This window comes from Bubalus kerabau, chromosome 1 (genome assembly GCF_029407905.1).
Source record: "Bubalus kerabau isolate K-KA32 ecotype Philippines breed swamp buffalo chromosome 1, PCC_UOA_SB_1v2, whole genome shotgun sequence".
Taxonomy (NCBI): domain Eukaryota; kingdom Metazoa; phylum Chordata; class Mammalia; order Artiodactyla; family Bovidae; genus Bubalus; species Bubalus kerabau.
In genome coordinates this window covers 61351111-61378452 of record NC_073624.1, presented here as the reverse complement: position 1 = coordinate 61378452, position 27342 = coordinate 61351111, and the positions used below count along the sequence as shown (strand labels likewise).

The following is a 27342-nucleotide window of genomic DNA, read 5'->3' as shown; positions in this document are numbered from 1 at the left end:
CTCCAGTGTTTCTGCCTGGAAAATCCCATGGACGGAGGAGCCCGGTAGGCTGCAGTCCATGGGGTCGCTGAGGGTCGGACACCACTGAGCGACTTCACTTTGACTTTTCACTCTCATGCATTGGAGAAGGAAATGGCAACCCACTCCAGTGTTCTTGCCTGGAGAATCCCAGGGACGGGGAAGCCTGGTGGGCTGCCGTCTATGGGGTTGCACAGAGTCGGACACGACTGAAGTGACTTAGCAGCAGCAGCAGCAGCAGTGCAGCTCTGGTTTTAAAACTGAATTCCATGGATCCTCAGAGCTTCTCTGAGGTCACCATTTCCTTCTCCAGGAGATCTTCCTAACCCAGGGATTGAACCTGGGTCTCTTGTATTGCAGGCAGATTCTTTACCATTTGAGCCACCTAGGCACCTCCTAGTATTATTACTTTGGGAGTTAGAAATTCAACATAGGAATTTTGAGTTGACCATTCAGTTCAGTGCAGTATGTATGAAGCTCTGAGAATGTTGTCTGGCACACATTAAATGTCATATGTCCATGTCTATATATCTTATTGTTCTTATTTATTTACTTTACCACTTTTGCTTTCAGAATGCTCAGCCGGATAAGGAAATCGTTGTGGACATGATAATGTTCCTGTGGCAGAAATGCAAATTAGGAATGCAGCGGGTCACTGTGTCCAAAAATGACTATTCAAAGTTTACCCAGAAGATCAGTACTAATAAAGTATTCCTTTTTGTTTCCCTTCATATGCTTTTTGTTATTGCTAATTTCATTTGTGATGCACATTTTAAATCTAAATTTTCCCTACTTACCCACCTGCATAATTACTATTCTTTAAATGTGGTAATGAGGGAACCTTTCCTTTAAGTGTATTCCCTGTACTTCTGCTCCAGCTTAGTTTTGGGAAACAAGGAGGTGTTTCAGTTTTTTCAGGGAGGAATAAATATGGTATGTTTAAAGGTTATATGAACTTGAATAAATGCATTAAGAAAGTGAATAATAGAAAACAGATAAGGCATTTTAGCTCCCTGGTAGCTCAGACAGTAAAGCGTCTGCCTACAGTGTGGAAGACCCTGGGTTGGGAAGATCTGCTGGAGAAGGAAATGGCAACCCACTCCAGTATTCATGCCTGGAAAATCCCATGGACCGAATGGGGTCGCAAAGAGCTGGACAGGACTGAACGACTTCACTTTCACTTTCTGTAATAATACTCTATTTAAACTAAAGAGCTCTCTCATGGAAAGGAAAAAGTGGAGCAGGTCAATATTATAACCTAGAAACTTAGGAGAGAGTATTTTAACAATAACTCAGTCTTCTGTGATTCTGAAGCCTCCTAAGATTAGCTATATTAGGATGCATGGACATAATTTTATCATATACTCTAATGAAACAATGATCTGGTGCATAAATGTTTTTTTCCCATTTTAACTCCCAAAATGTGATGGCTAATTTTATGTGCTAAGCTTTGAGGTTATAGGCATGAAAGACAGCTTCTAAGGCACTCAGTGTAGAGCCTGAAACATCTACTTCCCCCTCACTATTTGGGAGGACTTTGATAGTGATAGTCACTGCTGCTTTTTGAAGGGAGAATGACAATTTTGAGGATACAGATAATCTTCATTGATACATAAAAAAGTCAGATGATAAGAGAAGGCAATGGCACACCACTCCAGTACTCCTGCCTGGAAAATCCCTTGGATGGAGGAGCCTGGTAGGCTGCAGTCCATGGGGTCACTAAGAGTCAGATACAACTGAGCGACTTCACTTTCACTTTTCACTTTCATGCATTGGAGAAGGAAATGGCAACCCACTCCAGTGTTCTTGCCTGGAGAATCCCAGGGACAGGGGAGCCTGGTGGGCTGCCGTCTATGGGGTTACACAGAGTCGGACATGACTGAAGTGACTTAGCATAGCATAGCATAGCATATGCAGACTACAAGCTAAATAATTCTTCTTCAAGAATATGTGTAAACAGAGTGATCATTAACTATCATCTTATTAGGATTATTAATTTTCTATTATAATTAAGATCCACTGATAAAAAGGTGTTAGTCGCTCAGTCATGTCCGACTCTTTGCAACCCCATTCACTGTAGCCTGTCAGATTCCTCTGTCCATGGGATCCTCCAGGCAAGAAACTGGGGTAGGTTGCCATTCCCTTCTCCAGGGGATCTTCCTGACCCAGGGATCAGGTCTCCTGCATTGCAGACGGATTCTTTACCATCTCAGTCACCAGGGGAGCTAGTACCTGTATAACATTATATGATTAGAAGGTGGCGATTTCAAGAAAGTACTCAATTTTATAAAATGTGACTCTTTCTACAATGTAGTGCACTTTCAATTGATTTTACTGTGTATTTTCTCTTTTTAGTGGATTTATCTACTGTGGCAGATAAATGAAATCATTCACTGCTATAAGATGGAAGACATTGATGTTGTGATGGTGGCAGAGATCACGTTACGATTAAGTGAAATATTGGAATCTTTAGGAAACCCAGGAAGGAAATTTAAAAAATTTCTAGGTAAAATATTGAATTAAAAGGCATGAGGTTATTAATATATATATATGAATATATAAGCACAAATTGTAATACTGTTTAACATCTGTTAATGGAAATCAGACATTTCAGTATTATGCTTCATCGATGATTTATAATCAAAGGTAGAAGTAATATAGGTTCAACCAAGTTGATGTTAAAAAAAAAAGGTTATATGCTTTCTGGTTCAGTGGCAAATGAAAATCTTTGCGTCTTCTCCTCACTTGTATACCCTTCTCTGTCCCTCGTTGTCCACCTACACCACTCACCCTCCCTCCCCATTCTTCCTTTTTTCTTTCCTCTCCTCCTTTTAATCCTACTTCCTCCTCTTCCATTTCCTGCTAGAGTGTATACTTCTTGAAGGAAGAGAATGTATTCTGGTCACCATGATTCTTGATACCGTCATGCTGCCTGCCACAGAGGAAGAGCTGGAATGAGTGGATCCATGTCCTTCTACCTTTGTCTCCTTTGTCTCTTCTCTCTTGATTCCCTCCTTTGAAAATTCTTCTTCTTTCTTTGTCCTGTTTCTTCTTTTCTTTTCCCTTTTTATCTTCTTCCTCTTTTTGCCCTCCTTTCTCACTCATTATCCTCCTCTCCCTGTCCAGTCCCTTCCTGCCACTATTCTGTTCTCCTTCTGGGAGGTGCCTTCTCTCAGAGGATGCTTTGACCTCCTCATTCGTTCTTCTGCCTGTGATTGAACCCCAGAGTTGTCTGTGTCATCAGGCAACTCACATACAGAAAGTGAGGTAGAGGAGCATAGGGGTGCCTGCTTTCCTGTCTTACCCCTCTTATAGTGTGTGTGTGACATCTGAGGGATTCGGTAATAAAAGTTATTGTAATAATTGTTCTCCCAGAGCTTCGCTAATCTGGCACTCCATTGTTGAGCTCAGCTTTGCAGATTGAATTAGATAACTATGGTTCTCAAAGTTTGGTTGATATAAGTATCACTTTGAAACTTGTTAAAAATATGAGGCTCAGTTCTATTGCACCTCAGTTAGTATGGACCTTTCTAGTCTTGATTAGCTTACCAGGTGATTTTGATACACTTAGAAGTTTGAGGACCACTGGTTAGAGTTCTCTGGCTAACACTTTCAATGACTTGAAGCCTTATTTTTTTCTAACTTTATAATTTTTATTTTGTACTGGGGTATAGCCAATTAACAATATTGTGGTAGTTTCAGGTGAACAGTAAAGGGACTTAGTCATGCATATACATGTATCCATTCTCCCCTAAACCCTCCCCCCATCTAAACTGGCACATAACATTGAGTAGAGTTCTATGTACTATGTAATAGGTCCTTGTTGCTTATCCATTTTGAATATAGCAGTGTGTACATGACCTTCCCAAACTTCCTAACTATCCCTTCCCTGCCCCAGCAACCATAAGTACATTTTCAAAGTTTGTGAGTCTTTTTCTTTTTGTAAGTGAGTTCATTTGTGTCATTTCTTTTTAGATTCCACATATAAGGGGTGTCATGTGATATTGCGCTTTCTGTGTCTTGAAGTCATACTTTTTGACATATCCTGTCTTAAAACATTTTTCCTTTTTAAAATTTTTATTATGTAGAATTTCAAATAGAGACATGAAATAAGTCACAGTACTCATCATCCAGTACCAGTAATTATGAACATTTTGCCAACCTTATTTAATCTCTCTTGGCAATACTTTCTTTTTTCCTGGACAGTTTTAAGGCAGACAGCATGTCATTCACCAACAAATACCTCAGCATATACACATACATGTGTGTGTGTGTTGGTCTATCTAACAGAAGGTTTTTTTTTTCTTTTTACACAACCACAATGCTATTAATACATTATACCTTACAAAATTAGCAAACATCCCTATGCCCCTGATTGTATTAAAATCTCTTGTTGGTTTGTTTCAATCAGGATCCCGTTGAGCCCATATATTTTATTTTCCATCATGTCTCTTAAATCTTTCTCTGTAACCTACAGTCCTCCTCTCCTTACCCCTGAAGAAACTGAATCATCTCCCTGGAAGATTTCCCACATACTGGATTTGGCTATTTGCGTCCTTATGGTGTTAACTTGTTTCTCTACCTGATAATTAGATCTGTCAGGTTGGTTATATTCAAGTGATACACTTCAAAAAGTTTTCTTGTCAATCTTATTTTTTTTTGGCAAGCGTACTTCATGCATACTCCCTATTGCATTGAGTCAGGAAGTATGTGATGCCTGATTGTCTCACTTGTTATGATGCAAAGATTTACCAGTGAGTCCAGGTGTTGTCACCTTGAACTTTTTCCTGGATTGGTTTCCCCAGAAGCAGATTCTGAGACAGAGTTGAGTGTAGCAGTTTATTTGGACTGCTATCCAGGGAAGCAGGGTGGTGGGGTGAAGCGGGACAGAAGGAAAGGAAGCCAGTACAGGGTACTGGAAGTTCGTGAGAAGGCTGCTATTGTGGGTATAGGACTTAATCCCACAAGGGGCTTCCAGAAGACTGTATAGAATGTCCCTTAAAGAGCTGGTAGGCTGGGGTGTTTGTCCGACCTTTATCTGTCATTGGTTGAAGGCTACTGGAGTAGGGGTGGAGGGAAGCCAGAAGGGGCTTCTGACTTCTATCATCTCATCCATAGGTATTCTGTTGATTTCTTAAGTGCAGAACTTGCTTCATCAGCTATTTGGTTAATCTGGTTATTTTAAGTCTTGTGGTAGACACTGTTTCAGTTCAGTTCAGTCGCTCAGTCCTGTCCGACTCTTTGCAACCCCATGAATCACAGCACGCTAGGCCTCCCTGTCCATCACCAACTCCCAGAGTTCACTCAGACTCACGTCCATCGAGTCAGTGATGCCATCCAGCCATCTCATCCTTTGTCATCCCCTTCTCCTCCTGCCCCCAATCCCTCCCAGCATCAGAGTCTTTTCCAATGAGTCAACTCTTCGCATCAGGTGGCCAAAGTACTGGAGCTTCAGCTTCAGCATCATTCCCTCCAAAGAAATCCCAGGGCTGATCTCCTTCAGAATGGACTGGTTGGATCTCCTTGTAGCTCAAGGGACTCTCAAGAGTCTTCTCCAACACCACAGTTCAAAAGCATCAATTCTTCGGCGTTCAGCCTTCTTCACAGTCCAACTCTCACATCCATACACTATATTTGCTACTAATATTTTATAAAAGTAACTTGAAGCCTTAGATGATCTGTTCTTCCAGGGAAGATTTATGCTTGCTTTTACCAGATACATGAAGGCACTGCAACTTCAAGTTCGCATTAATCCACTTTGAGATATTAAGATAATTTAAAGCTGAGATGCTCTTTATTCAGCCTATTTTCAGTTACTCTGACTCCTAGGATGTAGCCCCTTCTGGCTTTTCACCCTTGATGGGCCCTGGATACCAATCTCTGTTGCTTTAGCTCCTCAAGGCTGTCAAAGCACCATTCAGCTTCTCAGCTTACCTTTCCAAAACTGACGAAAATCTTCGGAGGGAAAAGTAGCTCGAAGGACATTCTCTAGGCCCCGGGCTCGCTTCCCAAGATCCAGGGGATACTCTCTTTCCAGGATACTGGCTCTGTACTGATATTTTCATTATTTTCTTAGCTTGCAGAAGAAAAAAACCAACCCTGCATTTTTCCAGCTTTTCCAGCCAGGGGAATGTTTCCAGAATATCTGTTACTAGAACCAAAAAATCTAATGATTGCTTTTATAAAAAAGTGTCTATTCTTATTAAATTTATTGTTTTGTTTACTTTGGGGAGACTAATGTTTTATTGTATTTTATATTCTTTAGTTATGGATGGGCTTCATACAACTGATTATACTGATCCTTTGTTAAAATATTTGATTTCTAAAGAACTAATCAGTATTAGAACATGATCCATTTGTAAATTTGAAAACATCTACATTTATGTCATGAGCAGTTGTCCCCATTTAGATATGTAAATTTAAATTTTTCAAGCATTGTTACTCTAATCATCTTATTGGCACATAAAACACAAAGTACAAGTCATTCTAAGTCAATTATGATAATCTGCTTCAAGATGTTTATTAATATTAGTCTATTAAGTAATTCATTGTTTAATTGGAATTACTGAAAAATTTTTAGACTGGAAAATTAGCATTGTCATATACATTTTTATTATTTGTATTCCTTAAATTAAAGCCAGACTTCTCTGACATTTGTCTAAATTTACTGTTAGTTTATGAATGCTTTTCAATGGATTTTCCATAGAATATACAGAAAGACAATCTCTTTACCATAATATTACCTTGCTGATAATCAAGATTTTTGTATTGGTTTGTTGTATTACAAAATGCTCTTAAATTTACTTTTATAAAGACAAAATATAACTAGCTGGAAGAAATAATTTGGTATGCAACTTCTAAGTGTTGAATCATTTCTAAACTCATGAATAATTAAAAAGATAACTAATATAGCATAATGTTTTTTTATGATTGTGATTCACTGTTAATTCCCATTTTTTTGTTTCATCCTTTTATTTCCTTTGGTCCTCTTTCTCTCCATTTCTTTCTCTCCTACTCACTCCTTCTCTTCTTCCTATTTTTCCTCTCTTTTATTCTCTTTTTCCTGAACTCCCTCCTTCTTTCCCCTGCTTCCTGTTCTCCCTCCCTCCCTTCTTTCTTCCTCTTTCCTTCCTTCCACTCTTTCTCTCTGTTTTTCAGATGTATCTTTAAAGAGAGGGACTAGTGAAATCTTTGGGGGTCCAAAAGGGAGCATAGATATTCTTCCAATAATAAAGGTAAGGTACTTCAAAATATTTTAGAAAATACAGTTAAAAACATTTAATTTTAAATGTTTAAAATTTAATTTTTAAAAATACTATTACATGTGTAAATGTATAATGGTTAGTTATAGAAGTAATTTTGAGTATTTAATATCTGAGAAATTATGGTTTCTATATACATTGAGAACTATAGGAATATTTTTCTACCTTTTGTTTTTACTTTAGAAAAAAATCCAATAAGCTTCAAAAATAAGCTAGATAAAGGGTCTTAGAAGGAGTTATAGTTATATTACTATTGATATTTTGAATGTTGTATTTCATAGACTCACAGAGCAGGGATGTCCTTCCTTAGCACTTACCTGCTTTATGAGTCCATGAGTTACAACATTCAAAAAAGTAGCTCACTTTTTATCTTAGTGCTGTGTTTGTACGGTTGATTTATATAGTCACAGTGATCATTTTCACTACTACATTTTATTGGACCAAGATTGCACAGCTAAGTGGATTTGAAGTTAGAGTGTTTCCTTCAAAGTTCAGGCATTTAGCGACTATGCTATGCTGTCCATTGATGTTAAAAAAGAGTGTCTTCAGAATACTTGTATAAAGTATACTTTTTTAATACACAAAAATGCAAGTGCTAAGAAACTGGCTATAAATCAAATATCATAAGTATATCAGAACTTTCTTGAATATTATATTCATCTCTAATAAAAGGCTTCAGGGAATGCAATTTTGAGTTTTCTATGCTGCATTGTGTCTTGAGAGGTGAGAAATTTGAAATTGACAACAGAAGATGTTTGAACTGTGTAAGAGATTGAGGGGGCATAAGAGGTGTCTGCCAGTGGCTTTTCCAGGGATCATTTGCAGTGCTTATTAAATACATAGCTTCCTTTTTTCCATTTTGGACATAGTGAATCATAATTTCAGGTATGAGGTTCTCAAAAGTTTGTAATTCAGGTGTGAGGTTCTTAAAAGTTTGCCAGGTAGATTCTTAAGGAAACTAGAATTTAAGAATTACTTGCTTAGTGTACTGGCACTTATTCTGTGAGGCTTCGTACAGGAATAGGAATAGTAGTAGAAGTTACAAAGTACTAGATTTTGACTTGGATAGAAAAATTCTGGCGATTAAAGGCACTAAATGAAATGGATTTCTTAGAAAGTGACCATGAAGAAACTGAAAATCATTTATGAATTATTGCTACTGTTTTTAAATTAGAAAAATGCACTCTTTTCTTGATATAATTTATCGCCATCTGCTAGGAAATTGTCAAAATAAACATAGAAGTCTATGATGACTAGAGTGTGAATAGCACCTCTAAACTTTTTCCACACGCTACCTGCTCAGCTGTATGGGGGTGTGCGGTGTATGGAGTAGGGGTGATTCACTGATATGGCCTAAGGGCATAGCAGTTGATATTGGGAGACTTGGAGTTGAATTCTGACTTTAATGTTGACTGTGTGATCTTAAATAAACTAATCTGTTTGAATATGTGTCCTCCTTTGTAAGATGATAACAGTAATATCTATTCTACTGGTAGTTTTTAAGTGATTCAGTCCAAACGAGATGTTGATAACATCGTGGCACATGGTGGCAACTCAGTTTTTCTCTTACATTTTACAAAGGGCACTGAATCTCAACCTAGAGTCTCAGAGCTATTTGGAAGGGAGTGAAATGGGGAGAAGGAGTGAGAATTTATTGTAAGGAGAGTCCAAAATCCATATGCTCACCTAGCAAAGTCTGGAGGTGGGGTAAACTGTGTATCTTTCATGTTTGTTGTTAATGTTCAGTCCCTAAGTTGTATCCCACTCCCTGCAACCACATGGACTGCAGCACTTCAGCTTTCCCTGTTTTTCACTATCTCCTGGAGTTTGCTCAGACTCATGTCCATTGAGTTGATGATGCCATGACATCTAGCCATCTCATCCTCTATCACTCCCGTTTACTCTTGTCCTCACTCTGTCCCAGCATCAGGGTCTTTTCTAATCAGTCAGCTCTTGGCATCAGGTGGCCAAGATATAATATCTTGCATATACACATGGAACTATTTGAAAAATATATAGGGTACTATTGTGATTATATATATATATTTTAAATTTACTTTAAAGTTTTACTGAATTCATGGCTATTTTTGACAAATGGATTATAGTGTTAGTTGCTTAGTCATGTCCAACTCTTTGTGACCCCATGGACTGTAGCCCACCAGCCTCCTCTGTCCATGGAATTCTCCAGGCAAGAATACTAAAGTGGGTAGCCATTCCCACCAGAGAATAATAAGTGCCTCATAGGATTATGGTAATTTAAAAATTAGTCCACATAAAGCATTTAGCCTAGCACTTGGAACACATTTTAATTCAATATTAGCTGTAATGATATTATAGTATTAGCTGGGCTTCCATTGTGGCTCAAATGGCAAAGAATCTGCCTGCAATGCAGGAGACTCAGGCTCAACCCCTGGGTTGGGAAGATCCCCTGGAGAAGGAATTGGCAACCCACTTCAGTACTCTTGTCTGGAGAGTTCTATGGACAGAGAATTCCATGGACAGGCTACAGTTCATGGGATCACCAAGAGTCGAACATGACTGAGCAACTAACTTTCATTTTCACTAGCTGTAACATTGACAAATGACGGTGGTGGTGATGATGATGCTAGAATGTGTGTGTGTGTGTGGGAGGTCTTTGAAACTTTTTGGTGTTAAAAGCTGTGCTTAGAGACTTCTGTTTGTGGCTAAATGGGAAACTAGATGACCTGAAAAAAGCTCTTGCTGCAAAATACCTGGAAATTTTGGAGAAAATTAAACAAATATCCTCAAGCACACCACAGAGTTCACAAGAAAGAAAGGTAAATCCCAGGAGCCAAAATAGAAAGGAGAACTGAAAACCAGAATGGTCAGTTTATGAATAGATGCTGGAGTAGGTTGTTGGTCTCAGTTACAAAGAAATTTAAATTAACCACCACCTAGGGAAAAGAGATGAGCCTTGAACACATGAGAGATGGGGCTTGGAACTCAGACTCACACATTTAGTTAGAGCCTACAAGACTTATCCCAGGAAAAGGTCAACTAGGAAAGTATCTGCCTATTCGGTAAGGAGGTTTCTCAGTTTGGGTATTGAGAAGTGGAGTAAACAAGAGAAAGGCTCTCTTCCTAATAATTTGGGCCTGCCCTCATGTTGGTCTGTCATTCAAATTTACACTGCTTGGGTTGCTTAGGAAACTCTCGGAGCCTGTGATTCCTTTCTTTTTTAATTAAAAACTTTTATTGAAGTATAGTTGATTTATAATGTTAATTTCTTCTGTACAGCAAAGTGATTCTTTATGCATCTATATTCTTTTCCATTATGTTTTATTAGGAGATGAGTATAGTTCCCTGTGCTGTATGGTAGGACCTTGTTTATGAACCTGTGATTCTTGAATGGAGATATCTAGCTATACATATGTTGAATGGATGTGTGTAATCAAACTATGTATATTCCAGAATGCAGGGATGATTTAACACTAGAAATTCCATAATGCAATACACCACATTTGCAGATGAAAAGGAAAAAATATGACCACATCATCAGATAAAGAGGTGCAACAAAAGCATTTGACAAAAACAACAATCACCTTTTAAAAAATAACTCTTAACAAGTTAGGAATAGAAGAGAACTTTTGTATCCCATAAAGGGTATCAACCAAGACCTTTAATGACGGTTACACCTATGGTAAAAGGCAGCCAGAGCCGGAAGGGGGCAATCGCAGCCCCAGAGAGACATTATCTATAAAACTGTAAGCAGGCTTCTTTGCTAACTAAGACTTCTTGGGGGTCTGGACGGTCAACATCCGCCTGAGAAGGTGCACCGGTTGTACACCTAGATAACTGAGTGGCGGGGAGGCGATAAGTTGCAGCAGTCGCGCTCGCCAAACACCTCATCACCTGAGCTGCTCGGACCTGGGAAGGGCACAAAACTCAGGCCAACCGAGTCTGCGCCTCTGAGGACTACCCGAGTGCCTGAACCTGAGCGGCTTGGACCTGGGAGGTGCAAGCAGCCCAGGGCTGGCCACGGATGGTTCCCTGTGGAGCAACCTAGAGCCTGAGCAGTGTGGGCAGGGAGGCTACACGTGCCGTGAGTGGGGGCAGACCCAGTGTGGCTGAGGCACTGTGAGCACACGCCAGTGTTACTTGTTTGCAGCGTCCCTCCCTCCTCACAGCGTGACTGAACAAGTGAGCCTAAAAAAAAAAAAAGTGTCCTCCACCGTCCCCTTTGTGTCAGGGTGGAAACCAGACACTGAAGAGACCAGCAAACAGAAGAATCTATAACAGAGGGAACCTCCTTGGAAGCTACAGGCAATAGATTAAAACCCTGTGGTTAGTACCGTCTACATAGGAAGGGGCCTATAGATCTTGAGAATGTAAGTCGGACCAAGGAACTAGCCGAAAATGAAGTGAACCCACAATACCAACAACAAAACCAGAGAAAGTCCTAGATATATTTTTACTATTTTTACAATCATTCTTTCTTTCTTTTTTTTAAAATTTTAAAAAAAATTTTAAGTACTCTATTATTCCTTTAATTTTCACTTTTATAACCTACTATTACTTTGCAAAAAAAAAAAAAAGACTTTTTTTAAAGCAAACTTCATATATATATTTTTTATAATTTTTTGACCTTTTTTTTTTTTTTTCTTCTTTTCTTTAACATTGTATTTTTGAAATTCCAAACTCTACTCTAGATTTTTAATTTTAGCTTTTTGGTATTTGTGATCAATTTGGTACCTATATATTTATTTTTTTATATATACTTTTTGTGACTTTTTTTTTCCTCTCTTTCTTTCTCTTCTTCTTTTATATAACATTGTATACCTGAAATTCCAAACTCAACTCTAGATTTTTAATTTATGCTTTTTGGTATTTGTTGTCAATTTTGTACCTATGTTTTCTTTATAATTTTTGCGACTTTGTTTGTTTTTGTTTGTTTGTTTGTTTGTTTTCTCTCTTTCTTTTTTTTCTTCTTATTTTTTTTAACATTGTATTTTTGAAATTCCAAACTCTACTCTAGATTTTTAACTTTTGCTTTTTGGTATTTGTTATCAATTTTTTACCTATATTTTCTTTATAATTTTTGCGAATTTGTTTTTGTTTGTTTTTTTCTCTTTCTTTTCCTTCTTCTTTTCTTTAACATTATATTTTTGAAATTCCAAACTCTACTCTAGATTTTTAATTTTTGCTTTTATGTATTTGTTACCAATTTTGTACCTTTAAGAACCCAATCTTCAGTACCCATTTTTCACTAGGGAGTGAAATTACTGGCTTGACTGCTCTCTCTCCCTTTGGACTCTCCTTTTTCTCCACCAGGTCACCTGTGTCTCCTCCCTAACCCCTCTCTACTCTACCCAACTCTGTGAATTTCTGTGTGTTCCAGACGGTGGAGAACACTTAGGGAACTGATTACTGGCTGGATCTGTCTCCCTCCTTTTCATTCACCCCTTTTATCCTCCTGGCCACCTCTGCCTCCTTCCTCCTTTTCTCTTCTCTGTATAACTCCGTGAACATCTCTGAACGGTCTAGTTGTGGAGTGCACATAAGGAAGTGATTACTGGCTAGCCCACTCTCTCCTCTATTGATTCCACCTCATCTCATCTGGTTCACCTCTAACTCCCTCCTTCCTCTTCTCTTCTCCTTGTAATGCTGTGAACCTCTCTGGGTGACCCTCACAGCAGAGAAACTTTTCATCTTTAACGTAGATGTTTTATCAATGGTGCTGTATAGAAGGAGAAGTTTTGAAACTACTGTAAAAATAAGACTGATAACTGGAAGCAGGGGGCTTAAGTCCAAACCCTGACTCCAGGGAACTCCTGACTCCAGGGAACATTAATTGACAGGAGCTCAGCAAACGCCTCCATACCTACACTGAAACCAAGCACCACACAAGGGCCAACAAGTTCCAGGGCAAGACCTACCAAACAAATTCTCCAGCAACGAAGGAACACAGCCCTGAGCTCCAAGATACAGGCTGCCCAAAGTCACCCAAAACCATAGACATCTCATAACTCATTACTGGACACTTCATTGCACTCCAGAGAGAAGAAATACAGCTCCACCCACCAGAACACCGACACAAGCTTCCCTAACCAAGAAACCTTGACAAGCCACCTGTACAAACCCACACACAGTGAGGAAACACCACAATAAAGAGAACTCCACAAACTGCCAGAAAACAGAAAGGACACCCTGGACTCAGCAATTTAAACAAGATGAAGAGACAGAGGAATCCCAGCAGATAAAGGAACAGGATAAATGCCCACCAAACCGAACAAAAGAGGAAGAGATAGGGAATCTACCTGATAAAGAATTCCGAATAATGATAGTGAAATTGATCCAAAATCTTGAAATCAAAATGGAATCACAGATAAATAGCCTGGAGACAAGGATTGAGAAGATGTAAGAAAGGTTTAACAAGGACCTAGAAGAAATAAAAAAGAGTCAATATATAATGAATAATGCAATAAATGAAATTAAAAACACTCTGGAGGCAACAAATAGTAGAATAACAGAGGCAGAAGATAGGATTAGTGAATTAGAAGATAGAATGGTAGAAGTAAATGAATCAGAGAGGAAAAAAGAAAAACGAATTAAAAGAAATGAGGACAATCTCAGAGACCTCCAGGACAATATTAAACGCTACAACATTCGAATCATAGGGGTCCCAGAAGAAGAAGACAAAAAGAAAGACCATGAGAAAATACTTGAGGAGATAATAGTTGAAAACTTCCCTAAAATGGGGAAGGAAATAAAAGTAATCCCTTTATCCCAGTGTATAAACTTAGATGTCTGTCATTCTAATCAACATGCCCTAGGGGTCTTAGCTGTGTGAAAAAAGAGAAGCAGAAGAAAAGGTGGGCCTGTAAAGAAGTCTCAGACTAGTCTAGTAACATAGCACACTTTTAGTAATAGCAGTCTAAATGTTCATGGGGGAAGAGTGGATAAGTGAATTGTGATGCAGTCCTCAGCAATACCATTTCATCCCAGCCATGAAGGTGAATCAGCTGCAGTGGCCTTGAACTAGAGTCAGCTAGTATCATTGCTATCCCCTTCCATAATCAGCTTCACACTAGAGCGAGAAAGACCTGGAGCTACATTTCCCACCATCTCATTTCCATATGGTTCTAGGTTAGTCTTCCAATTAGGGGTATTTGAATGAATTTGTTCTACACAAGGGAAGAGAGAGTTCTTATACTGCAGAGGAGGATGCAAGAAGATAATTGATCAGCCTTGTTTAGCAAGCCCTTGCAGTTCCTTTGTTTCAGTGTGGTAGACACTTGAGATTGTCATCTGGCTCCTGGATTCTTAGCTTGCTGCATGCACTAAAGTCATCCCTGACAGCTCTCTTGATCTTTGCTCCCCCAGGGCTTCCAGCAGTGATGGACACTTCTAGTTCTGTCCATTAAATCCCTTTCTGCTTGGAATACTTAGAGTATTCCAAGTATTCTTAACCAAACCCTGCCAGACCCCCTGAGTTGCAGGAGAAGGTTTCAATGACATATGGTTGAGTGAAAAAAATGAACTGCAGAATTTCACAAGAGAATCAAAAACATGCAAAGCTATATTGCATCTTGTTAGTGGACACATACATATGTAGTAAAAATTTAAAAACATGCAAAAGAATGGAAACCAAATTCAAGGACAGTGGCTTCCTCGGGGAGGGGGTTTTGAAGTACTGTGAAGTTTGGAAGTGTTGTATATGATTTCCCCTTAAATCTGAATTTTCTGTTTTGTTTGTAAAATTACTTTAGAAAAAACCTGAGGAACAGTTATTTTTGGCCTATGAACTTCTTGACAAAGCCATTGGTAGCATAAATTTGAACTGCATGTTAACTGCTTTGCCAAATGGATCATCAGTGATTGACCATTGCCATGCCACGGTGAGAATGAGAAACTCTTACATTAGACTTATTGTCCTTAACTAGGAAGCATAGGTAAGTAAGAATGATCTATGGTGGTTCCCCTCTCACAGACTGGAAATACATTTCTCTCCTCTCAGAAGAAATCAAGGAGGGTGAGGAGTCTTTGAACCTGTCATTACAAGGCATTGCAAGGCCATTGGTGAATGTGGAAAGTGGATTAATTATTGTGTAAGCCAGATTTTAAAGGGTTAAGACATGAGCATAACTTAAAGGCTAAGAATAAAATGATAACCTGAATAATAATAGGATAGAGCTATTTTTGTATGTTTCGATAACTGTATTCCTTTTTAATTTTTGCTTCAATTCTACCGAAGCACAACCACTATATAGATGGAGACATGTGCAAACCAGTCACACCGAATAATTTCATAATGGATTTGCATCTTGAACTAATTCAAGCCCAGCACCGAATAGCTGTTGTGCTTCTTGACCAGTTGCAAGGTAGTAGTCATCAAAGCAGATAACTTGTTCTGAATCTATTTTAAGACATGTTCAAGCGTGGAATCAATTTTATTTGTGAATAATGTTCTTGTTGACTGGGTGTTTTTCAGATAAATTTTGTTGCTTTGTTTTTTCTTACTTCCCTGATTAATATCAATAGATACCTTTGATTATTTCTTTACACCTGCTTAGCAAATCAGTAAACTTCTGAAAAATTAAATGATTTGAGTTATAGTAAATTATTGGTATTTTCTTAATTAAGCAAACATTTATTGAAGTGAATATCAAGATCTGGGAACTGTTTTTAGGTTTGGTCCAAAAAAGACACAGCCTTTAATTTTGAGCTCTAGATAAGTAAGCCAACTGTAAGAGTCAAGGTTAATAAATGCAGTGGAAGTGGACTCAGAGTGGTTGCTCTTGGCACACAGAAGAATATAACTGACAAGAAAGTCAGGGATGGCTTCCTGAAAGAGATGAGAGTTGACCAGAAAGCTAGCAAGTGTCTTTATGAAGAAAATTGAAAAGGAGGCAGTCATTTCGAATGGAGAAAGCAACTTTTAGCAAGGTGGAAGCAATTATATGAAGTATAGAAACTGCTGGAATTCTCTTATGGCTGCAGTAAAGAGCACACATGGGAGACTGACACAACTAAGCCTAGAGATAGATCACAGAGCTTGAAGGGTTAAAGGGTTTATATATTATCCTGAAGCTATTGAACTGACCTGAACTGAACTGAATTGAAAAATTTAGAAAGATATCTCTGACAGCAGTGTCAGAGGCTAGATGAGTTGGATTATGTTGCATCATATACACGGTTTGTTGTTCAGTGACTCAGTCATGTCCAGCTCTTTGCAACCACATGGACTCCAGCATGCCAGGCTTCCCTTTCCTTTGCCATCTCCCGGAGTTTGCTCAAACTCATGTCCGTTGAGTTGGTGATGCCATTCAACCATCTTGTCCTCTGTTGTCCCCTTCTCCTCCTGCCTTCAGTCTTTCCCAGCATCAGGGTCTTTTCTAATGAGTCAGCTCTTTGCATCAGGTGGCCAAAGTATTGGAGCTTCAGCTTCAGCATCAGTCCTTCCAGTGACTATTCAGGACTAATTTCCTTTAGGATTGACTGTTTAGAAAATAGATTTAATCAAATGTTGGTTAATTAAATAATATTTGAGTGCAGATTTTTTTCTCCTCAGCTTTATTAAGATATTATTGACAATTACATTATGTAAATTCAAGGTGTACAATGTGCAGATCTGCTACACTAATACATCGTAAAATGATTATTGTTACAGCATTAGCTAACAACTCCAGCACATTAATAATCGCTGTTTCTTTTTTTGTGGTGAGAATATTTAAGATTTACTCACTTAGCAACTTATAAATATATACTCTAGTGTTATTAACTATGATCCATGCTATATATTAGCTCCCCAGAGTTTATTCATCTTATGACTGGTAGTTTGTACCCTTTCACCAATATCTGTTTCTCCACTCCCTCAGCCCCTGGTAACCACCACTCTACTGTATGTTTCTATGAGTTTGCCTTTTTTAGATTCCTTGTAAAAGTGATACCATCCAATATTTGTCTTTCTCTGTATGCTTATTTCACCTAGCATGATGCCCTCAAGTTTTATGCATGTTATTGCAAATGACAGGATTTCCTTCTTTCTCATGACTGAATAATATTCCATTGTGCATGTGATATATATCTATATCTATCTACCTCTATATGTACATCACATCTTCTTTCTACATTCACCCATTGATGGACACTTAGGTCATTGTGATATCTTTGTTGCCATATTTTAGCTATTGTGAATAATGTTGCATTGAAAATGGGACCATAGATATCTCTGAGATCTTATTTTCATTTCCTTTGTGGATATATCCAGAAGTAGATTTCTGGATCATATAGTAGTTCTTTTAATTTTTAATTTTTGGAAACCTCCATAATGTTTTCTGTAGGGGCTTAACCAATTTACACCCCCACCAATAGTGCACAGTGGTTCCCTTTTATCCACATCTTCCCCAGTGTTTGTTATCTCTTGTCATCTTGATCAGTTCAGTTTAGTTGCTCAGTTGTGTTCAACTCTTTGCAACCCCATAAACTGCAGCACACCAGGCTTCCCTGTACATCACCAACTCCGGGAACTTACTCAAGCTCATGTCCATTGAGTCAGTGATGCCATCCAACCAGCTCATCCTCATCATCCCCTTCTCCTCCCACCTTCAGTCTTTCCCATCATCAGGGTCTTTTCTAATGAGTCAGTTCTTCGCATCAGGTAGCCAAAATATTGGCACTTTAGCTTCAGCATCAAGTCCTTCCAATGAATATTCAGAACTGATTTCCTTTAGGATTAACTAGTTTGCTATCACCATTCTAGTTGATAGCCATTCTAATAGGCATGAGGTAATATCTCCTTGTGGTTTTGATTTGCATTTTCCTAATGATTAGTGACGTTGAGCATCTTTTCATGTACTAGAGAGCTATTTGTATATGTTCTTTAGAAAAATGTCGTTTAGTTACTCTGCCCATTAAAATCAGAGTTTTATTATTAAGTTATATGAGTTCTTTATATATTTTGGAAATATGTACGTACATACTTATATTTACATGGAATTAATTATTATTTCTTTGCAGTATCTGGATCTGCTTGATATTTTTCTCTGCCTTATTGAACTGCCACCCTGGCACAGATGATCACTTTTTTCCTCCTGTCATCCATTACTGTCTATGCTGCCGTCTGACTAATGTTGCCTAAAGACTGCTTTTGTCATTCTTATTCAAGAACTTTACAATGGGTGTCTGTTGATGATTGTGCTATAAAGTGTGACTCCTGTATTGGGCATTAAAATTTTTCTTGCAGTGTCATCTTTCTTATCTCCAACGATTATAATCATGAGAACTATCAGTTAATTAGCATTTATAATACCCTAGGTGCTGAGAGAATGGTGCATTATTTTCTCTTTTCCATGAAGGTAAATTTCCTTATCCTTTGCCATTAAAGAAACTTTATATTTTTAAATGGTGTCTGTTGACATCTTTTCATCCGGCAGTCATCATCCCATGGTGGCTCATGTGCATTAGCACAAATAATTAAACCTCAATAAAAGGGTTTATTGTAAGGTTATTACAGGTACCCTATTTCCAGGTCTTTTGAGAACTAGATCTAGAAAATCAAGAAAGTTTCTTGATATATTTTCTACCTCCCTGGGTCAGCATACCTTCATCTTCTTTTCCCTCATCCTGCTACCTCTTTCCTGGACCACCATGATGGTCAGTCTCAGCTACATACCAGGATCTCTCTCTGCTCATAACCAGCTGGCAATAATTTGTGTGTTAGTTGAAAATTTGGAGAGAATCTGATTTTATCAGCCACAGATAGAGCAGAGTGGAGATCTTCATGTGGTACCCAGAACTCTTGCAGGGACCATGGATGGAGCAATTTTGAAAAGCTTTTGGGGAAGGAAAGTGACCAAGAGTAGGTTGGATCCTATTTACCAACATACAAGATGATTTTATTTAAAGTGAAATAGAAAATCAAATATTTTTATAACTTGAAAATTCTTCATGTCCTCATACTGTGGCTAATAAAAGAATTTAATGATAAAACTCTTATATTTGTTTGAATTTTTATCTATTAATGAAAAAAGATGACCTATGATAGAGGATTTGATTTAGGTCATACCTGAATGGTCAGAAAGCAACAGTTAGAACTGGACATGGAACAACAAACTGGTTCCAAATAGGAAAAGGAATACGTCAAGGCTGTATATTGTCACCCTGCTTATTTAACTCATATGCAGAGTACATCATGAGAAACACTGGACTGGAAGAAACACAAGCTGGAATCAAGATTGCCGGGAGAAATATCAATAATCTCAGATATGCAGATGACACCACCCTTATGGCAGAAAGTGAAGAGGAACTCAAAAGCCTCTTGATGAAAGTGAAAGTGGAGAGTGAAAAAGTTGGCTTAAAGCTCAACATTCAGAAAACGAAGATCATGGCATCCGGTCCCATCACTTCATGGGAAATAGATGGGGAAACAGTGGAAACAGTGTCAGACTTTATTTTTTGGGGCTCCAGAATCACTGCAGATGGTGACTGCAGCCATGAAATTAAAAGACGCTTACTCCTTGGAAGGAAAGTCATGACCAACCTAGATAGCATGTTTAAAAGCAGAGATGTTACTTTGCCAACAAAGGTTCATCTCGTCAAGGCTATGGTTTTTCCTGTGGTCATGTATGTATGTGAGAGTTGGACTGTAAAGAAGGCTGAATGCCGAAGAATTGATGCTTTTGAACTGTGGTGTTGGAGAAGACTCTTGAGAGTCCCTTGGACTGCAAAGAGATCCAACCAGTCCATTCTGAAGGAGATCAGCCCTGGGATTTCTTTGGAAGGAATGATGCTAAAGCTGAAACTCCAGTACTTTGGCCACCTCATGTGAAGAGTTGACTCATTGGAAAAGACTCTGATGCTGGGAGGGATTGGGGGCAGGAGGAGAAGGGGACAACAGAGGATGAGATGGCTGGATGGCATCACTGACTCGATGGATGTGAGTCTGGGTGAACTCCGGGAGTTGGTGATGGACAGGGAGGCCTGGCATGCTGCAATTCATGGGGTCGCAAAGAGTCAGACACGACTGAGTGACTGAACTGAACTGAACTGAATGGTCTAGTGGTTTTCCCTACTTTCTTCAATTTAAGTCTGAATTTGGCAATAAGGAGTTCATGATCTGAGCCACAGTCAGCTCCTGGTCTTGTTTTTGCTGACTATATAGAGCTTCTCTACCTTTGGCTGCAAAGAATATATCAGTCTGATTTCAGTGTTGACCATCTGCTGATGTCCACGTGTAGAGTCTTCTCTTGTGTTGTTGGAAGAGGGTATTTGCTATGACCAGTATGTTCTCTTGGCAAAACTCTATTAGCCTTTGCCCTGCTTCATTCCGTATTCCAAGGCCAAATTTGCCTGTTATTCCAGGTATTTCTTGACTTCCTACTTTTGCATTCTAGTCCCCTATAATGAAAAGAACATCTTTTTTGGGTGTTAGTTCTAGAAAGTCTTGTAGGTCTTCATAGAACTGTTCAACTTCAGCTTCTTCAGCGTTACCGGTTGGGGCATAGGCTTGGATCACCGTGACATTGAACGGTTTGCCTTGGAAACGAACAGAAATCATTCTGTCATTTTTGAGATTGCATCCAAGTACTGCATTTCGGACTCTTTTGTTGAGTATGATGGCTACTCCATTTCTTCTAAGGGATTCCTGCCTACAGTAGTAAATATAATGGTCATCTGAGTTAAATTCACCCATTCCAGTCCATTTTAGTTTGCTGATTCCTAGAATGTCGACGTTCACTCTTGCCATCTCCTGTTTGACCACTTCCAATTTGCTTTGATTCATGGACTTAACATTCCAGGTTCCTATGCAATATTGCTCTTTACAGCATCGGACCTTGCTTCTATCACCAGTCACATCCACATCTGGGTGTTGTTTTTGCTTTGGCTCCATCTCTTAATTCTTTCTGGAATTATTTCTCCACTGATCTCCTGTAGCATATTGGGCACCTACCAACCTGGGGAGTTCATCTTTCAGTGTCCTATGTTTTTGCCTTTTGATACTGTTCATGGGGTTCTCAAGGCAAGAATACTGAAGTGGTTTGCCATTCCTTTCTCTAGTTGACCACATTTTGTCAGAACTCTCCACCATGACCCGTCTGTCTTGGGTGGCCCTACACAGCATGTAAAGCATGAACTTCCAGATGGTCAAGCTGGTTTTAGAAAAGGCAGAGGAACCAGAGATCAAATTGCCAACATCCTCTGGATCGTCGAAAAAACAAGAGTTCCAGAAAAAGATCTATTTCTGATTTATTGACTATGCCAAAGCCTTTGACTATGTGGATGACAACAAATTGAAAAATTCTGGAAAAGATGGGAATACCAGACCACCTGACCTGCCTCCTGAGAAATCTGTATGCAGGTCAGGAAGCAACAGTTAGAACTGGACATGGAACAACAGACTGGTTCCAAATAGGAAAAGGAGTATGTCAAGGCTGTATATTGTCACCCTGCTTATTTAACTTATATGCAGAGTACATCATGAGAAATGCTGGGCTGGATGAAGCACAAGCTAGAATCAAGATTGCCGGGAGAAATATCAATAATCTCAGATATGCAGGTAATACCACCCTTATGATGGAAAGTGAAGAACAACTAAAGAACCTCTTGATGAAGGTGAAAGAGGAGAGTGAAAAAGTTGGCTTAAAACTCAACATTCAGAAAATTAAGATCATGGCATCTGGCCCCATCACTTCATGGTAAATAGATGGGGAAACAGTGGAAACAGTGTCAGACTTTATTTGTTTGGGCTCCAAAATCACTGCAGATGGTGATTGCAGCCATGAAATTAAAAGACGCTTACTCCCTAGAAGAAAAGTTATGACCAACCTGCTGCTGCTGCTAAGTTGCTTCAGTTGTGTCCGACTCTGAGTGACCCCACAGACGGCAGCCCACCAGGCTCCCCCATCCCTGGGATTCTCCAGGCAAGAACACTGGAGTGGGTTGCCATTTCCTTCTCCAATGCATGAAAGTGAAAAGTCAAAGTGAAGTCGCTCAGTCATGTCCAACTCTTTGCGACCTCATGGACTGCAGCCTACCAGGCTCCTCCATCCATGGGATTTTCCAGGCAAGAGTACTGGAGTGGGGTGCTATTGCCTCCTCCTAGACAGCATATTAAAAAGCAGAGACATTACTTTGCCAACAAAGGTCTATCTAGTCAAGGCTATGATTTTTTCCAGTAGTTGTGTATGGATGTTTGAGTTGGAGTATAAGGAAAGCTGAGCACCAAAGAATTGATGCTTTTGAACTGTGGTGTTGGAGGAGACTCTTGAGAGTCCCTTGGACTCCCAGGAGATCCATTCACTCAATCCTAAAGGAAATCAGTTCTGAATATTCATTGGAAGGACTGATGTTGAAGCTGAAACTCCAGTACTTTGGCCACTGATGTGAAAAGCTGACTCATTTGAAAAGACCCTGATGCTGGGAAAGATTGAAGGTGGGAGGAGAAGGGGATGACAGAGGATGAGGTGGTTGGATGGATCACTGATTCAATGGACTTGAGTTTGAGTAAACTCTGAGAGTTGGTGATAGACAGGGAGGCCTGGCGTACTACAGTCCATGGAGTTGAAAAAGAGTCGGACATGACTGAGCGACTGAACTGAACTGAATGATAGAGGAAGCAATAATTTTACAAATAGATAGTTACTCTTTAGTGTTCAGAAAATATTTCCTTTCTTGAATGTAAACCTAATTGTAATGACAGTCTTCTTCTTTTTCTTCTTCTTCTTCAGTTTTGCAGACTCCAACTGTGAGCAAAAATACATCTACCAAAGGTACAGAGAAGCTAAAAAAACCTGCAAACCCTGATTGTTTTACAGGTAATTAAAATTTGGATAAAATGCTTTTCCAAATTTCTTCAAGATAGTTTTTATGTTGCCCTTTTGGTAAAACAGTTGTGTGCTTTTACAGAATTAAGTGTGATGAATAAAATAAGGAAGAATAAGCTGTCTAAAGCAATTTATTTGATGCAGAAAACTCTTCTAATATTTGAGAAAGATGCAGCCTGTTCTTCTCTACAGAACTACTTGACGGTAACAGTGTATACCATTCCTTACTTTAGTCCAGACTTGAAACCCCTGGTAAAAATGAATGATTTATTGCTCTTTTCTAAAAATAATGTGTTGCCCTTAACATTAGTTTATGAACTTTCAGATTTTCCGTGTTTAGTCCTCTCTTTGTGAAGTGAAATAGTTCTAAGCAGGAAAATTAATGTATATCTCCTGCCTTGAACTCTCTTGAAATGAGAGATTCTCCTTCTGCAGGGGGGACCTTGCATAGGGAACCAAATAAAATCAGAAGGGTTCAAAATGAGATAAACTGTAGAATGTAAGTGACACTGTGCATGCATAAATGCATTCCTTACTATGGAACTAAAATACTTAAAGTCCTTGGGCTAAGACACTTTGCTAAGATGGAGATTGCTGATTTATGGACCAATTGCCTTACTGCTGTCTCTCTGTGACCTGGAAATGGTTCTGTCTTCTTACTAATTCATTTATGTTGATTTTAGAGTTTAAATTTCTGAGGGGAATCACATTTCTGTTTTATTTTGTCCCTATGCATCACAAAACTTTGATTGTGTTGGGTGAATGAATGGCACATGATAGATTAGAGACTACCAGTAGCTTGACTGACATAGGATAGAGGAGTGTAGGTCAAAGCTAGGGGGAGGATACAGCTTTGAAGAAGAGTCTGACATCCAGTGGGGATCCTATAATAGAAGAGGGAAAGGAGATGAGACTGAAAGCACATACAAAGTGATTCCTCTTCAACGGAGGGTGGACTGCAGAGCAGACACCTCATCCCTCTGATGTAGAAGGCAAGGAGCAACAGACAGATATAGATTTCTATAGTCTGTTGTGGAGGCAGGGAGTTGAGTGGATACTTTCTTATCTTAATCATCTGTTAAAGTAGGAGGCAAGGAGATCTGCCAACCATGGAGTGTGGGGCTGGGTAGATGGACTGAGGAGAGAGAAGGTGATGGGAGAGTGGAGAGGAATGGATGAAGGAGCTAGCTCTAAGATAAAGGGCTGGCCAGCATTGTGAAGTTCTAGCTGAGGCTGAAGACCATGGATTTCCAAAAGGCCCCATCTGCATGCTGGTATGATGTTATCCGGGTGTGGTATTCTTAGAAGCTGTGACAGTAGAATACTTGTGACAGAGAACTGTACCAGACTGGACTTTTTAAAAAGTATGGAAGTATAGGTTAAAAGTTCACAGTGAGAAATGGGTGCAGATTGAGTAGAGAAGGCAGTAACACCCACGAAGGCTTTTAAAGACTTAGCAGACTATGGAGATATCAAGAGATTGGGCGTCTCTATGAGGTTGGGGGCCATAAAATCAGAATTTGAGAGAGTTGGAAGGATAGGTGTTTGAAATCAGAAAGTAGAATATTGGAATTTCAGATTTCTGGCATGTAGAGTTTCCTGATCACGAGTCCGTCACTTCATTTATCCAACAAATGGTTTTGAGGGCCTGTGATCCATTCAGCAAATGTTTCAAAGCAAGTTGACTATGTGCCTGGTATTATGCTGAGTACAGGGGATAAAAACAAAGATTCTTTCTTCATTCAACTGATATTGATGGATTGCCTACTCTTTGTGGTTTCTGCCTTCAAGATAAATCCAATCTATGGAAAAATAGACATGTAAGTAAGTGATTGTGAGTCATTGTCATAAGTGCTTTAATTGCAAGAGTGCCAGGGAAATTCAGGAAGAGAATACCTAGCCCAACAGTGGAGAATGTTTGAGGAAACATTCAGAAAAGATGACACAAAGTTGAATACTGAAAGACAGGCAGGAGTTGCCAGAGACAGAGAAAGACAAAGGTGGAAAGGACATGCAAGGCAGAGAAAACAACTTGTGCAAAGGTCCTGAGGCTGGAAGGGTCACAGAATGCTTGTAGTCCTATAGGTCATTCAGTGTGACAGAAGCTAAGATGCAATGGCAAAGGGGAGAGGGGTGTTTGGAAAGGATAGTAAAAGGTGAGCCCAGAAAGAAAGTAGAGTCTAGTTCAAAAGAAATCTAAGGATTCTGGATGGATGCTGCCAGTATTCAAGGGGAGAAAGTCTGTCCTGGCCGTATTCAGGGAGAGCCTTGATACACTAGAATCTCCATCATTTGAATGAAGGAATTTGATGATGGTGTTGGATCATTTAAGCTGACCAGGCCAAGCAGTATCTGATCTCTGTCGGAAGACTCCTGGGGTGTGTTCAGGATCCCATTTCTTAGCAGATGCTTCTATAACCAATCTTTATTACCCAGTGTTTGGAGGACATTGGTACTGCAGTCCTATTTCGATGGCAAGTAAAGCTTATCTTTTAGAACTATTTCTTTCAGGACTCATTTCTTTCATGGCCTCTTAGAGTTCAGAGAGAGTAAATCCTCCAGGATTTTCCCTTTTGTTTTATTATGACACAATTTTGTCTTTATGCTATCATAATATACCCATTCCCCTGTTATTTCTCTATCTTCCCACTATCATGATTGGAAACACACTGGAGATGTGGGAAAGCTGAAGTGTTCATTTTCTTCTCCTTGTGTATCTTTTCTTTCTATTTCTTAAGTGAAACTATTTAACTTAAGAAAAATTAAAATATTCTGTTAAACTCATGAGAAGCATTTAGAGGCTCCACTTTTTTTTTTTTATGAGGGGCCCTCCATAAGGATTGTCACCAGCTGGGAAATGTTGAATATTTTTTTAGAAGTCCTGAAATCATCCATCGCCACCTCTGCTCCTCCATGGCAATTTTTTATCCTAGTGTTAAAAAGCTTAATGATTAGTCCTTAGAGTACTCTGATAAACGACGATGTTATGGATCAAATAATTGCCAGAATTTCTTTCCTTAAAGAAGACAAATAAATTTCTTTCCCTTGGCAATCATTTTTTTTTTTCGGGCTATATTACAACATGCTTTACATTATCATCATCTGGTAATAGAATTATCCCCAAATCAGTATCTGATGTGTCACCTGATACCATAAAAAAGATTTGGAAAGCCTGGGTCTTTGCAGAACTCTTCAATAATTCATATCGTGTTTCAGTTTTTCAGAAGTTTCCTGACCTCTTAGAGATGAATGCTCTCATCAGGTGTCTGTTTTATTCTAAGTCCATTAAAGGTGGAGCAGCTTGTTGCCACAGATAAGGGACCAACTTTTGATAAGAACCTGTTAACCTTCCAGATGAGATGGTTAGCTTTTTTTTTTTTTATTGTGGGGATTAATTTTTCTCATTTTCCTCTCTTGGTTATTTGACTTCTGAAAGTCCTTGTTGGCATTTTACACACTATACCTCTGATTTATTTTAATGGCTTGCACCTAGAACCAGCCCGAGATGTCCCTGATCTTCTACTTCTGATCAAATAGAGGAATCAGCATATGGCTTATGATCTTCACTCTTAGTTCACTTCAGAGTCTAGCACTCCAACACTGAGCATCTTTACAGTGTAATTTCTCTCTGGGCAGAGGCAGGAATACTCTTCAATGCAAGTGTTAAGGGTACCAGGGCAGGTTATATACTGCTGTTTTCTGTCTAGCATCCACTTTCCTTTCCAAATGTCACCTTTGGAGGAATTTCTTCTTCCCCACTAGATGTAATCAGGTGGGACTTTTCAGGGCCACTCTTCTCAGCCAGCCAAGAGGATGACTGGTGAGGCAAGCTAGGCCAATAGGTTGTTCCCTCCTTGGAATCTGAATCTTGAGCAGAGGGATAAAAAGACAAAAACTGGTTGGCATTCAGGACTTTCCAGGTGTCTCAATGATAAAGATTCCCCCTGCCAATGGAGGAGCCTCAGGAGACGGGTTCAATCCGTGGGCTGGGAAGATTCCCTGGAGGAGGAAATGGTAACCCACACCAATATTCTTGCCTGGAAGATTTCATGGATAGAGGAGCCTGGTGGGCTATAGTCCATGAGGTTGCAAGGAGTCAGACATGACTGAGCATACACACACACACACACACACACACACACACACACACACAGAGTTGGCATTCATTCATTCTGATACCCATGTCCTGATCAGATTCTTTTAGTTGTATTCTGAGGACCCTCTTGCCTCTGGTCCTGCTATGGTCAAAGTCTCATTTTCCTGTTGCTTCTGTTACC

General features: G+C 39.2%; 1 protein-coding gene across 2 annotated transcripts in view; it reads left to right on the top strand.

Moving 5' to 3' along the window:
• Nucleotides 1-27342, top strand: part of CFAP54 (cilia and flagella associated protein 54) — a 309026-nt gene that overhangs the window by 39446 nt on the left and 242238 nt on the right. For both annotated transcript variants that reach the window (XM_055576675.1, XM_055576666.1), the window contains exons 13-19: nucleotides 592-726; nucleotides 2374-2524; nucleotides 7177-7253; nucleotides 15011-15139; nucleotides 15496-15622; nucleotides 22970-23056; nucleotides 23148-23269. In XM_055576675.1, the coding sequence (XP_055432650.1) occupies nucleotides 592-726; nucleotides 2374-2524; nucleotides 7177-7253; nucleotides 15011-15139; nucleotides 15496-15622; nucleotides 22970-23056; nucleotides 23148-23269 (828 nt within the window). The remainder of the gene's footprint in view (nucleotides 1-591; nucleotides 727-2373; nucleotides 2525-7176; nucleotides 7254-15010; nucleotides 15140-15495; nucleotides 15623-22969; nucleotides 23057-23147; nucleotides 23270-27342) is intronic.